Raw genomic sequence first — 14,776 nt, forward strand, 5'->3', positions numbered from 1 at the left:
TAATAGCTATTCCCAGAAAACTTACATTGGCTGGTTTCACCACCTGCCCTCAGTGTGGTTTGTCCTTATCTCTTCTCCAAGCTGTCATCTCCTCTTGCAATTCTTGTGGTGTTGCTCTTCCTGCTGCTCAGCTGCATGTGCAGACAGCTGTAAAATGGAGTTTACAAGACTCATGATCTATGAGTGCTCTGCCATGGCACAGCAGAGGTCGGATTCTTGTACATTCCTCCTTACAGCTGTCTGCACGCAGAGCTGCATGCAAGCAAGTGGCAGGGAACTCAACTTCCCTGATGGGAGCTTACAGAAACAAGAATACAGTTGGAAAAATAGTGTGAATCATGAATGAAACATTACTCACAGAGCCTGATTACAATGTAAGAACTGGATGTGAAGCATTTTTAGAAAATGGGGTACATTTGGAGAGGATATGAAATTGCACAGCCATCTCTGGGTTATCTGTTTGATGGAATATGCTAAGATTGGTTAATTAAGGGTTCAGCTTTTTGCATGTGTAAGGATACTGCCTTGCTCCACAGAAAGACCTAACATTAGGGAAGAATTGCAGATAGTCAGATGTGACTGAGGGTATTTAAAGGTATTGGTTTGGCCCAAAGAAAAGCTGGAGAAAACATCTGATAGTTGTAAAGTATTCAGATGAACCCCAGTTCCTTGCCTTATATTCAAACATGTTTGTAGGAGGAATTTTTCAGATATTTGAGTGATCTAGGAACATAAATCTCACAATCAGTACATGGGATTTTTTGCTATTGTGAATATATAATAAATTACTGCTCAGTATAACTATGAATGATGGATCTGTTCCCTAAATAATAAATTCAGCAATCATGAAAGCCGTCTGTTTTGCAGGTGGACAGCCTGTCTTAAAGAGTAATTTTAGAGAGTTCTTCAGCTCCTGCTTGCTGCAGGAATCTAGCTAGTTTCTAGCTGTATTTTGTTGTTCTCTTTCCACTCTTACCCCATCTGTCTCTGGAAATGGTTAGGGATGCTGGCTTGGGAAGGAAGGCTGCTGGCAACTACCACTGCTGTTGAACCAGGAGCATGTGAGAAAGTGGCTGCTTGGCAGGAGGCAGTGACAACCTGGGAGAGAGGAGATGGGAAAAGAGTCTTCAGGCCTGTGATTTTGATAGTCTGTCTGATGGTCTTCCTTCATTAGCCTAAACTGATATTTTAGCTGCTTGGGTTAGGCTGGCAAAGACTGAGAGCTCATCATTCTAACTTTGACCAAAGAAAACTGACCTACTGGTGGAAAAAACAGGCTGTTTCTTTCTATTACTGATTTCGTTTTGCTTTATTTTGCTGGATCCAGGCAGGCTACAATGTGATACGTTTTATTGCATCAAGAACCAATTTATGAGTCTGAAGCATCATGAAGATGTAGTCACTCTGGGGCTGGGCCAGAGGCTGGCCTAGCTAAGAGAGGGCATCCAATATCCTTGGGAAGCAATGGGATAAGAGGCAGCAAGGTCCTGTAGGCTGGAAGAATGGGATGTATCACTCCCCCTAAGTGAGATCATTCTTCCAGTAGAAGAACCAGTTCTTGTCCTTGGGTTAGTAAACCACAGAATGAAAGATTTACAAATTAAATTACGGTAAGTTAGCTTAAAAATACTTAAAAATATTTTTAAGTGAGAAGGGAAGATTCTCCAATAGGAGAACAACTAATTCATTAAGGTCACAGCTGGTTGCATGGTGCTGTGTATCCAGATATCCACTTTTGAAGCACAGGATAGTTACAGGGGAGTGTGTGGGAACTACAGTGCTTTGCTCCTCCTTTCCCCACAATTTCTTTGATGACTGGGGTTGAAGTCAGGAGGTGGGAGCTGGTAGACATTGTGGGACAGTAAAGAGGGTCATCAAAGCATAAAGGAGGTGCAGTGGTGAAGAGGGGTACGTTTTCTCTCAGAAATGGTGTGTCTATTCTGTTCATCACTGAGCAGCAGTGAGTGTGATATGTTAGTTACAGCTGCAAAAATAATTTTTATATCAATAATGACGATGAAGCTCATCTGTGCTCTATTTAGATTCTGAAATTTAAACTCAAATGTCTTTGGTGCTAGAGTTGAAAAAGTTGCTGAGTTAATCTGTCTTGAAGGTCCTGATTTCCAAGTGGTACAGACAATTGTTTGTGTTCTGCAATTGGAATTATGCAACAGCAGCAAGGCAGACAGCCTGCCAGGCCTTCAGACTGGTGCTGCTGTTGATTGCTTTGGGTTTTTTCAGGACATCGGGAAAAGTGATGCAGAAAACAAACTCATTGTACTTTTGTACATCCTAGGAGCTGGGGATGACCTGTCCTGGGACAAAATTTATACTTTTCTTGTGACACCTGAAAATGCCCCGTTCCAGGATACCTGTTGATTATACACAAACAAGCAGAGGTACTCTGGCAACACTGATACTAACTTGTGGCTAGGGCAGTATATGGTCCTTGTTTTCCCTTCTAGAATATCTTGGGGCTGGAGAGAAGAGCTGTCACAGCTCCTGTGTGTCAGTAGTTAGCAGTGGAGAGTCCATTCAGCTGTTTGTATCCTGGCACATTTTCCAGTTCCTCCTCCTCCTCCCCCCTGCTTCCTTTGCTGGCCTTGGGACCAGCAGAATTGCCTAACTTTTCAGAAGGCCAGAAGACACAGTTGGAACATACAGCTAACTTTGGGGGAGAAGCAATTAAAGCAACATACAATAATCTGTTGAGATTGCTGCTTTGTGCTCATAGGATTGCAGGCATCCTTGCTCTGCCATCGCTGAACAAACTTTATTCCAAAGCACATTTGTATTTGTTGTTAGTGTGGGCGTTAGTCCATCATTTCTTCTCCTTAGTTCTACCTGTCAGTGTCTTGGGCAGTGAAATATTGTCAGAATTGGATTTTGGCACCAAACTCTTTGGGCCTTCATCTGCATTTCTGTGTAGCTGGACAGGAGTCAATTGTCCCAATGCTCATGCACAATGGGAAATGGTCAAGGGCTGTGTGAAATAGATGCAAACTGCTGGTACATCAAGGAGAAATGCTTTTGCTTATGGAAATTTGGAGGGAGAATACAGGCATGGGGAGCAGTGGGGAAAATCTGAGACTCAATGTGCTGTTCAGTCTTTTGTCAGAAAATGCGGGACTCAATATAATTTGAGATGGATAGAGAAGCAGCTGAATGCCATAACTTTCAATCTTTTCAAAATTTTAAGCTTATCTATTTGTTCTTTAAACACTTTGATCTTCCACAGCACCCGCTTGTCTAGAGACCAATCTGATAACAATCATTCCAAGCTTTTTTAGCCTTCTTTCTTATTCTGCAGTCCTGAATGAAATTCAACCTTATTCTCCATAAATAACCTTTCTCATTCCCCAGCTGTCTCCTAGAGCTAGCTCTCTTCTGACCTCTCACATACTGACTCTCTACTGACCTTGCACTTCCCCCACAGCTCTCATCAGCCAGTGTCTACGCGCCTATTCTTCCTCTGCTCTTTTGCACTATTTCATTTCTTTGAATAATAGAGCCCACCATTTCCTGGTCTGCACTTCAGCAAATAAACTTGAACAAGCCCCTTTATCAACAGGGTTTGTGTAGTGTTGTGACAAATTACAACTATTGGCAAAGATTTTGATCTTTTCATCCATTCTCTTTGAATCCAGGCTGTGGGTAAATTTATATTTTAACTGTATTTTTTTATTGGCAATAAAAAGATTGCCTCAAAGGTTTCAAATCGGAGAGAAACAAAAAAATGTCTATGCCAGGGTCTTGTTCAGATAGAAATTTGTGTCTTTAGTTGGATTTTCATCAGTGCAGCAACAACTCTGATTTCTTGATGGCTTTTATTTGACTGCTAGGAGATTGTTCAGACATTTTGCACTCACCTCATTCTCCCATTCAAGGCAGTGAGTTTTCATCAGAAAAACTCACAAAAGGAGGCTAATGACTTTTTGCTTGAAGTTTGGCTGCAGATAGATATAATCAGAAATAAACTGCAAAGGGTTAGTGTTGAAAAAGAGCAAAGAGGTCATGCACTTCATACCTGCATGTACACTTTGTTGTTTTGTCATGCTATTATTATGTAATGTTGAACGAAGCATTTCCCCCCCTCCTTCCAATATTTGTTTGCCTGTCATTTGGGTAAACTGTAAAAGTATTTGTTGAATGGGAGTTTGGCTCCAAAATGGAAAGCAAAGATGTTTTTAGTATGGATATTTTTTGAAATTACATCATGAAATGTACATTTCATCTTTGTGTAGCTGCAAATCAAACTTGTTTATTTTACAAAGTAGAAAGCTTAACTCTAGGTGTCAGCACTGCAAACTGAATGTGGAGCTCTGAAAATTAAATTTTGCTGTCTCTGACTTCTCCAGTGCCACCAGAAATAACGTGTGGTACCAGGTTTGCTGACAGATCCCTTAAGGCTGAGGAAGAAAGCCCACACTTGTGGTTAAGGGTACAAGTAGAAAGAGCAGAATTCTTTTCTTTCAGTGTCCTTCCAGCTGCAATGAAGTGTGTTCTTATCAATGGGGTCTAGTAAATAATGTTTAACATAAAGGAAAGAATGAGGGCAAGATCCCTCTCCACACAGTGCCCACTGTTAAAACCAGGTATGGCAAGCCTTTCCTTTCATTTACTGTTAAGTGCTTATCTTAAGTGGGCATCCAAAATGATGAGAGAGGACAAGAAGCCGGAGTCTCTGCTTGTAACAGGAGGCATAGATCAGCTGAGTTAATGAGGTGGATGAAGTTTATGTGACTATTGCTTATACTTGAAACTGCACAGTAGCAGAGAGATCTGGGAAGGAAAGATTTGATTTTCCAGCCTTTAATGCTAGCAATTACGAGAAGTAAATAAAAGCGTTTTGACAGTGCAAGTACTGTGGTTATCCTGAAAAACCACATTTCTCAAAAGCACTAACTTTTGGCTTTGCATCTCCTAACCTTATAAGGTGCTCTCATCTGCAGCAAGTGATGCTGTTATATATATGAATGAAGAGCTTCTTTTTGCCATTCTTGCTGTCATAGTCACAACTTATCTGCATATTTTTCATTTAATTACAACCTCATGACGTTCCTGTTGTAGTTCACGTGTGTTTCAAAGGCTGAATATTCTGGATGCACAGAAGTGCTCCTGATGAATTGGAACGGAGTGATTCTGACAGGGGAACACAAAAGTGTTCACAATACAAATTTGGAGTAATTTAAATAATTTCCTCCAGTGATACATCACTTCACCTCCTCAGATGCTGGAGCTTATTGACAAAAGTCGTGCCTCTGATATATGGTTTTTCACCATGATTGTAAATCTAAAGTTTGTTCTGGCCCTCTCTGAACTCCTGTCACCTCTCAGCAGTTCCTCAGCTAGTGCAAGCAGGCAGTACCATGGAGTGGCACCTCTGCAAGTCATCTAGATTAAGGATTGGCAGAACTACAAATGGAAAAGTGAGGAAAGAGAAAGGAGTGTATGGAACATGAACAGAGTTTTATGAGCCCATCAGGTTGTGTGTGGTCTGTGGTCAAGTAAGGTGTTGTGTATCTGTTGTTGAACCCTGACTGCACTTCAGCTGGTACTTCTGAAACATGTGTTAACCATAGCAAAAACGTTTCTTGCACTGGTGCGATGTTTCAGAGGACCTTAAATACTGTTTTCTCTCTTAAAGTATATACAGACATCTAGTGTCACAATACACCTAAAGGATATAGAAGTATGGTTATTTCCATATGATGTAGAAACAGGAAAAGTCCTTTTTTTTACATAAATATTCCAGAAGTAGTCTGTCTGCTATTTACTTTCCCAGCCCTAGGGTCTGGCTCTACCCATATAGTATCATCTTCCCTTTTCACATCTTTGCTTTAAGAAATATTTTCAGAGCAAGTGGTGTAGCTGGAGCTGCAAAGGAAGAGGAGCAGCAACAGGGTTTGTGCTCTGGCTGTTTGCCTGTTCCTGAGGAACGGCCCCTGGTGTCTGCACAGAACAACTTGACAGCTTTCCTCGGCAGGCTGACTGGGGCTGCCCATCCCTTGTATCCAGGCAAGGGTCTGGTCCTGACAGACGATGCTGGGTTAAGAACTCTACCGGTGCATTTCGTTGTAGTCTTGTTTTTTTATTATTTATTTCTTAAGAGAAATAAGATGACTGGGCCCGAAATGGCTGGAGTCATGCCAGCACACGGAAGCTGGAAAAGCGGCTCTGGCTCCGTGTTTCTCACTACTGCCCTGCCGGGCCGCGGGGACCCGAGGGGGTGCGGCGGGGGCCCGAGGGGGTGCGGCGGGGGCCCGAGGGGGTGCGGCGGGGGCCCAGGAGTGCGGGCGCTCGCTCCTCCCGTGTCAGGTGAAGCCGCCACCGGTGTCCGCACGCGTCCCGTCGGTTTGAAGTTGGCTCTCTCGGGCGGAGCCGCGGCGCGGGGCGCCATTGGGCCTCGTTGTCTGATTTGCATTGACGCCATCGCGGGCCGGAGGTCAGCCCCGGCGGGCGCTCTTATTGGCTCCGCCGCTGTCAAGCGCCGGGCAGCGCTGGCGGGGGGAAGGGAAGGGCGGGCGGGGGGGCCGTGGCCGCCGCCGAGGAACATCGGTAATAACAAGGCGGGCGCAGAGCGAGGGAACGCGGCTGCGAGGAGAGGCATTTCCCCTGCTGCAAGGGACGCGGACACCACGGCCCTGGGAATTAGAGCTCTCGCCGCTGCAATCCTTTCCGCCGGGATGGGACGCTAGGACCATTTTGCTGCTACTTCTCGCTCTTTATTTTTTTTTAAATTTTTATCCCCCCCGCTCGCCTTTTCGCATCATTTCTCTTACCACAAAAAAAAAAAAAAAAAAAATCCCCCCCAACATGGAGGCCCTTTGATGCCGGCTCCTCCCGCGCCTCTGGGAAGCCCCTCCGGGCCGTGCCCCCATTTTCCGAGGGCCGCCCCCGGCGCTGAGGGGGGCTCCCCGCGGCCCGGCCCTCTCCGGTCCCGCGGCGCTGAGCCGGTAGCCCGCGCCCCGCCGGCCGGGATGCCGCTGCGACGGGCAGGGAGCCCCGGTGCCGCCTGACGAGGGGCTCTTCCTTCCGACGACGGGAACCTGCATGTCAGCCCCGCGGTGGCCGCCCGCGACCGAGGCGGCGCGGGAGATGCCCAGCGCGGCGTGAGGGGCAATCTTCGATTATTATTATTATATTTTTTAAAATTATTTATTTCGGCCCCAAAACACACCACAAGCGCACCCCCGGCACGGCTCCGAGCGGGACCGCGAGGAGTGGGCGCTGCTTAGCGGGAGCGCGGAAGAGGAGGTGGGGAGCGGCCCCCCCGGCCCCGGCCCGTACCCGGGTTAATCGGTAACGCTGTGCAAATCCCGGTGGAAAATGCTCCGTGCTCCGGACTAGGAGGGAGGCGATGGTGCAGTGCCCCCGGCCGCTCTGAGCGTCCGGCCGAGAGGACACTCGGGTGTGTGTGCGTGTGGTCTGGGGCTTGGGAGCTTCTTGTTATTTTTGCTTTTTCCAATCCCCTCCTTTTTTTTTTTTCCTTTTTTTTTTTTTAATTTCTTTTCTTTTTATTCTTTAATTTTTTTTCCGAAGGAAAGAAAACCCTACCAAGATTTTCAGATGGCTTAGAAAAATTAATAACAATCTGTGAAAATATGAAGTCGACCGGTTCTTGATTTGCCCCCTTCCCTCCCCTCCAGCTCCCAAGCCCACTGCTAAGATTGAGATTAAAGGACCCACCTCCTGGAGGACAAGGAGAACAGACACGTTTCTGGAGGTGTAGAAGGGACGGATGGCAATGCTTCAGATGGTAGCGGAGACGCAGGGAAGAGATTCAACCTGTTAACAAAAATTTAAACAGGGGGAAAATACCAACGGAAATATATATATATATATATACACACACATATATATATATACAATTTAGAAGTATTCCCCAGGTGGCCACAAAGCATGGGCTGTGCTCCAAGCATCCATATCTCTGACAGCAGAGTGGTCTATCACAGTAGCAAAGAGTCTGAGGAGTGCAATTCCCCTCACCAGACCAACACAACCATGTCTCAACAGCAGCAAGGCAACCCCGTCCCAGGATTATTCATTAAATCCTCCAACACTTATAAGGTGAGGACTAATTCCTCTAAGAAAGACAAGAGGGAGAACAGCCAGAGCATGGAGGCAGAGACCCAGACCAGCAGATCCAGTGTTAAGGTAAAAAGGGTGCGAAACATAGACACTGTTTCTCTCAGAACAGGAGTTGGCTGCAGCAGTTTAACCAGGGAGTCTCCCCGCCGAAGCGATTCGCTTGCGGGAGAGCTTTTCCCGGCTTGAGCTACTTTTTGTTTATAAACTAATCCGTCTCATGAAATGACTTTATAGATGTAGCCAAGCCTTTTTCTTCATTCCGCAAAACGGGTTTTCCTAACGGTGGGAAGGAGCGCGGTGTGCTTGACCCCCTCAGTCCTTAGGGCCAGGGGTATGGGTCTCGTGGAGGGCCCGTCCGCCCGTGGTGGGATGCGCCGTGCGTGGGAGCTGCACTGCACTAACTCCTCTCATCTACGTGGTTGTTTGTGCCGGGTCGTCCAGTGCTGCTGTTTGTGCTTGTCTGGTATGGAAGCAGAACGCAGGGTGAAGCGATCTGCTAGCTGGGTGATCGATTTGCATACCTCTTCCATTCAGAAGGTTGAAAGGAGAGTGACAGCGGTTTTTGCTCTGGGTACTGATTTACATCAAAAACTTGTTGACCTTGTCTTTAGCTGCAAATCGGGTATTTTTGTGAGGTTTTTTTTTTTAAATGTGTGTTAGCATGCATACTTCTGTGTAGAGATACAACACAAGGTTGTATTAAGTTGACCGACACATACTGAAAAAGATAGTAATGTGTGATTTTTTTTTTTTTTTTTTTTTAAGTGAGAGTAGTGTGGAGTGCTTGCTGGTCTATTTACATACTGTTAATGGCCTGTTTGTTTATGGGTTATACTTTAGTTCCTAATGCTGTAGGGTTTGATTATTTCATACCTTTGCTTTTTTTTGGAGGAACTATCTCTTGGTCTGTAAAAAATAAGGAATTGTAAATATAAAAACAATCAAATTGTAGCAGCCCAGAGGATATTATATAACACGTCTGATCTGCTTTGGGTTACTGTGATAAGAACTGAGATAAGACGTGTTGTAAATACAAGATACAGACTTGAGATGCAGACAAGAACTAGCTAAATGTCAAGCATCTTGCAGACTCACAATAAATATAATTATTTGTATTTCTCTTAAGATTTTAGTGTGCTCATTAAGACGGCTTCTTGAGTATTGACTCGTAATAATTTTCCTCAGTACTGTGGGTGATTTTCTTCAATTGTTTTCCTCCAGATTTGGGTTTCAGAGTTCATCGGAGTTTATAAAAAGTCCATAATATGAGCAGATACTTTGGAAGTTGTGAGTTGGAGGAGAAATTAACAAAATCTAAGGCAAAACATGAAGCTGCAGGGTTTTACTCTAAACAAAATTTTTGTGTTAATAACGCTATGCAGGAAACTGAACTTTGTGGCCCTGTGCACACATACAGACATGCTTATGGCATATTTAACACAGTAACCATATTAAGGAAGCTTAAGTTGTCATCAGAATTATTTTACTAGCTCAATTTTAAATGGTGATTATAACTGCCCATTACAAAATATAAACACAAAATATTCCTAAAGTTTTTATTCTGTGAATTTGTCTTCTGTGTGCTTGCTCATGGGGAAAAAAACAACTCCAAAACCTGTTTCTGGAAGCATGCATGGAAAGCAGTCTTAGTTTTGTTAAATTTTGTCATTTTATTTCAAGAACTTTCCAAAAACCTTGTTACTAGGTCTGGATAATTCAGCCAGATGCTATGTGGTTGTTGGTGGTTCATATGCATACTGTAATCTCATTGGCAGTCATTCTGATTTTTATCACTCGCTCATAATTTCTGCCCTTGTCATCACTCTCAGCACATTGCTGCAAAATGATGGGTTTTGAGAAATGAGAATGGAATTCTGTTTGTGATCAGCTGAATGCAAAAATCTGTTGGTCACATCACATCTGCTTGATTTTAATGTGCAGAATCCCATTGTACTCCATAGAGCTGTGAACCAGTATTTCACTTTCTGCTTTTATAATCTGTGTGTGTAGCGTGATCAGATTTACAGTTGTTAGTGTGCTAGAAACCCGTGTTGTCTCAGAGATTGTGCTGGAGAGAGGGCCACACTATCACTGGGGAGCAGTTTTCACGGTACAGTGGAGTTGTTTGGGAAGAAACAAAGTGAGAACAGTGAAGATAAGGGACAGGAGCCTGAAATCAATCCCTGAAGCCAAAAGGAGTATTGAGCAGGACGTTGTGCTGTTTTGGAGTTAAAAGGATTTTTATTCATGGAAGAGAAGTAAGAATTAGTGTGATACCAGCAGCTATTGCTATTCTTGAGAGTGTGCAGTACACTCTTTCTGGTCCCTGAGATACTTTCACATGAACAAAAGATGTTGCAAACTTTCTGTGCTTTGGCTGAGGAGGGTGTCATCAGAATTTGTGTGAATAGCCAGTAACTTGTCTGAATGGTATTTTCACTTGGTTTCAGGGTATTTTAATTGAAATTCATTCACATTCTGTTGTTGCATAGGCACAGACTAAAGCTGAGAAACTCCTATGTGAGAGCTAAGTACAAAACTTGGCCCATGTATGTATCTCATATTTTCACTTTGTCTGGCATTGGCATTGAGTTTATTGAAGTAAGTATAGTAGGTAGTGCAATAACATTTATTCAATCAGTTTTTTAGCTATAATGCACATTTTTCAGGTCAGAAAGTGTCATAAAAAGAAGTAACCATTCTAAGATTGAGATTAAAGGACCCACCTCCTGGAGGACAAGGAGAACAGACACGTTTCTGGAGGTGTAGAAGGGACCATTCTACTGTAAAATGGCATTATATATATTGCTCATTAACCCCTAGACTTATTCTGGCTTTATGTGTATGTCTTATTATATCTTTCTTCTGGTCTAATAGCATAGAATCATTTTCTGGGTGTGTGGTGTGAGCATAGTTTATTTTGTGATTTTGTGATCAATTTACAAACTGTAGCTAAAAGTTACCTGTTATTCCCTAACATGGAAAAAATTAAGTTTACCCATAACAAATTTGCAGTCCTGAAAGTGTGTGTGTGTGTGTGTGTGTGTGCACGCAGAGATTCAGGCCATAATATATATTTCTGCTATATATGAGTATGGTGATAGTGCATGAGAAATAGAGGCGCCCTTTTCATGTATTATATTTGACCATGGAACCTGTATCTTCCTCCTTAATTAGTATTTTTATAGTGGCTTTCAATGGAAAACTTCTGAACTTGGAATAAATGTAGTGTCTAAAAAAGTGAACCAGCCATGAAAATTCTTCCCTTAATTTTCAATGTGTCAGCTCCACAGCTTAAACTCTGTACTTTTTACAGAGAAAGAAGAGCAAGATTTAGAGGCAGTAACAGTGATTGGGGGTTGATTATCCAGTTCTACATTAGGAATATCAAGTGACATCTGTTACTGTTGCAGAGGAGAGTTGTCCTGATTGTTTGTTTTTTTTTTTAGCAACTAAAAATATCAAGAAAGTGGTCTTGAAATTGTGGTAGTCTATAATTTTCATGTGTACTAGTTATGTTTTTATTTTTCAGACATTTGTGTTGGATTTGTGGTAGAGGTACTTGGCTTTATGAAAACCTGCCTAAACACCTTTAGAGCAATACCTCTGTTTAGTCTATAGTGTCAGTGGAGTAAATGTTGGAATGGTTTAAGGAATTCTTGGGCTTTCAGTTAAAATTGTCTTGGGTATTCATAAGTGAATACTGTCCCAACACCAGGTGTGTGTGTCACTCTTTTGTAGTGCACAAACATACACTGTAGCACATACGTTGCAAGTATATTTTGCCCTGTCATTCTTTTACGTACCTGAGATTTCCTTCCTCTTCTTTTGTGTAACTCTGTCATGTATATTTAACACCAGGATATGTGTGTTTGCTTGCAAGGGGATCAGAGAGTAAAACCAAGCCTCCTTTGTAGTAAATTTAAAGTAATCCTAAGCCAGCAGGTCTAAATGTGAAATAGCCTTTTGATTTGTCAGCTGGTATGGGACAGCCAGTTTAAATCCATGGCCCCACAGCCAGTAAGTTTTCTTAATTCAAACCCTCTGAAATTGCCTGAGAATTTAGTGGCAGCAAACCAGTGGTTGCATAATTCTGCCTACAAGAGGCTGTATGCTAAACTTGTACCTGCAGCACTGAAATGGGTCTCATTTCAGCGTTTAACAGCACATTATTTAGTCAGTTAAGCTGTCTGCTCTTTTCCTGTCTGTCTGGTAATCCCTTCCCCTTGGAACAGGCGAGCTCTCTCTCCCTTTGAAACTCCCACGTGTACTGTCCATGCTTCACTCAGGCCATCCACCCTCTCTTGATTCTCCCTGTTCCCACTGAACCTCTCCTCAATCATTTTCCTGACAAACCTCCCATTGCCCATTCCCTCCCACCCCCTAACATCAGCCCTCCTTTATCCAGTTCTTGCTCCTACTGAGAGGATCCTTCCCACACTGAGATACACAAACTTTTCTCAATCCCGGTGGCTCCAGACTTCCAGGCTGATGCTTTTTATGCTGTTGTTGCAAGGCATGAGCTGTTTTTCTCCAACGTATGGGAATACAATTTTTTTAATGGCATGAAGCAAACTGATAAAGTAACCATGAAACTGGGTTCATATTAAAGTTTGTTGGTTTTTTTTCTAACTTTACCTTTTAATTTACTGTTGTTTGTAATGTAAACTGGAAAATAACAATCTGTAACTCACTGCATATCCATCGCTGGACCACTAAGGTAGTGTAAGATGTGGTTTCAATTTTTACAGCATTATTATTGGTAACTCTTCTGATCATGCAAACCAACTCATGCAAAATTTGTCACTACATCTGAGGGCAATTCCATGTGTACCTGAGATGAGCTAAGTTAGACCCTGTATTTTTGGAATACTGACTCTTGGTAAAAACTTCACCAAAACTTTTCAGCTACAAATTAATCTGCCAGGCACAAAGCACTGACTTCTCTCTGCTCTTTATATTGCTCATAAAATCATAGAATCAATTCTGTCCCTGGAATCTTCACTGCTCCTGGTCTGAACTTGCTTTGTATCTCTTCCCTGGCCATTTTAGGTAGTTAATTTCTAAGCCTTTCCTTTTCTGCCACCTGGATGTGTCAATAGAGGAAATATTAAAAACAAGCCTTTATTTTTACTGTTCTAGATATTTATCTTAACCGTGTTATACCCTTTTTATTCTTAATTGTATGGCTCAGATTGAAGTGTAAGTGCATCCACAGTGAGAAATTGCTTAGTTGTAGAATGTACTTATAAGCCAGGCAGAACAGGAGGTGATAGACTCAATAGTTATCTCTCCCTTTTTACTGTTCCCAGTATCACATGTGGTGTGGAATTCCAGAGCAAGATACTAGCATTGCCTTGCTATTTAAGTTGCCAGCAATTCAGATTTTACATCTATAATGCTAAATCTAAATATAAATTACAAATATGAAATCATGGAATGGTTGCACCCATTTGCAGATGCATCATGTTCAGTGAATTTTATATTAGAAGAGGGTTACAATTTATGTAGAAGAAGATGAAGAATGAAAAATGTCTCATTGAGAAACTTGCTCATAGTTCAAATGAGACTTAGAAAAAATACTGTTTAGAAACTTACTTTAATGCATGCTTTAATATCTGTTCCTCATGTTCAAGAAATTGAGACATATTTGAAAGAGAATTATTTTTAACATCCATTGAAATTGTGATATCCAAGAGCTGCCATTACCTACAGTGATAAATTGCTGTTCTACTTTGGTTATTATGTGAACTTTTGTAAATCTCTCTTGGCTTCCATCTTGAGAAGGGACTCTAGAACTCGATTTCTTAAGCAATAGTAATGATGCACTGAAAGTATCCCACTTTTTGAGCACCTGGAATGCCAGATTTGACTGATCTTCAAACAAGTCTTCAAATAGAAAAAAAAAAATTAGAGATATGGACAGCTAAAGCAAAAAGTGAAAGAAACCTAAAGAAAATATGGCAGTGAGCAGGCTGGCCCCAAGGTGAAATTGTTTCAGTACAAGTTTTATGTAAGTTGTCATTTTGTCAGGGGAACACAGGGGCACCTGCACACATAGAAGAACAATTTAGCATTGTGTTCTATTTTGGTGGTGTGTATGGATATAATATGTCCAGACTGTAAACTGCTTTACCAGCCATGGATGGAATAAAAACATTGTTAGCAATGTTTCTTAGCTTGCACGTAGAGTGTGATTTTATGACCAAAGTGCATTTTTCCATGTGAATTGCAGTGTTTCCCTATGTCAAACCCACTCATTCAATGGACTTTACTAGGAATTTTCTTGGCATTCTATGCTTTGCTATCCATCCATTGGGTTAAATAATGAGGTATCTTGATTTAACCATAATTTAAATTGACACAGGATGTCAAGATGCAAATGGAGCAGTTTTAATGTGCATGACATACTCAATAGTTTTATTGCCCAGAGTCAGATTTTGAAGTTTTCAAAGGCATCAAGGAAGTGTAGTTGTTAAAGCCCTCTGCTTTTCAAAATGATTTTGGCATCCATCCCCTTTTAGGTTCTTAAAGTCCCTGTTAAGGCCAAAACATGATCAATGGTGTTGGTACACACTGTGAAATGAAATAGCAGGGTCTCTAATTTGTGCATTCTTCCAGACCATCCCTTTCCTATGGGCTGACCTGTTGGCCTCACATCGAACTCCCAGGCCCTTTTCTCCTT

At 42.3% G+C, this 14,776-nt stretch overlaps 1 protein-coding gene across 5 annotated transcripts in view; it reads left to right on the forward strand.

The window, feature by feature from the left end:
• Positions 1–14,776, forward strand: part of PDE8A (phosphodiesterase 8A) — a 151,022-nt gene that overhangs the window by 21,290 nt on the left and 114,956 nt on the right. For 2 of the 5 annotated variants that reach the window (XM_030457439.1, XM_030457438.1), the window contains exons 1-2: positions 6,548–7,411; positions 7,543–8,157. The exons of 1 other annotated variant lie outside the window; for it this stretch is intronic. In XM_030457439.1, the coding sequence (XP_030313299.1) occupies positions 7,903–8,157 (255 nt within the window). In that variant the 5' untranslated portion in view covers positions 6,548–7,411; positions 7,543–7,902. Of the gene's footprint in view, positions 1–6,547; positions 7,412–7,542; positions 8,158–14,776 lie in introns of those variants that run through there. 2 more of the 5 variants (XM_030457441.1, XM_030457443.1) reach the window with 2 other exon arrangements.

The sequence above is a fragment of the Calypte anna genome, chromosome 10 (assembly GCF_003957555.1).
Source record: "Calypte anna isolate BGI_N300 chromosome 10, bCalAnn1_v1.p, whole genome shotgun sequence".
Lineage (NCBI taxonomy): Eukaryota > Metazoa > Chordata > Aves > Apodiformes > Trochilidae > Calypte > Calypte anna.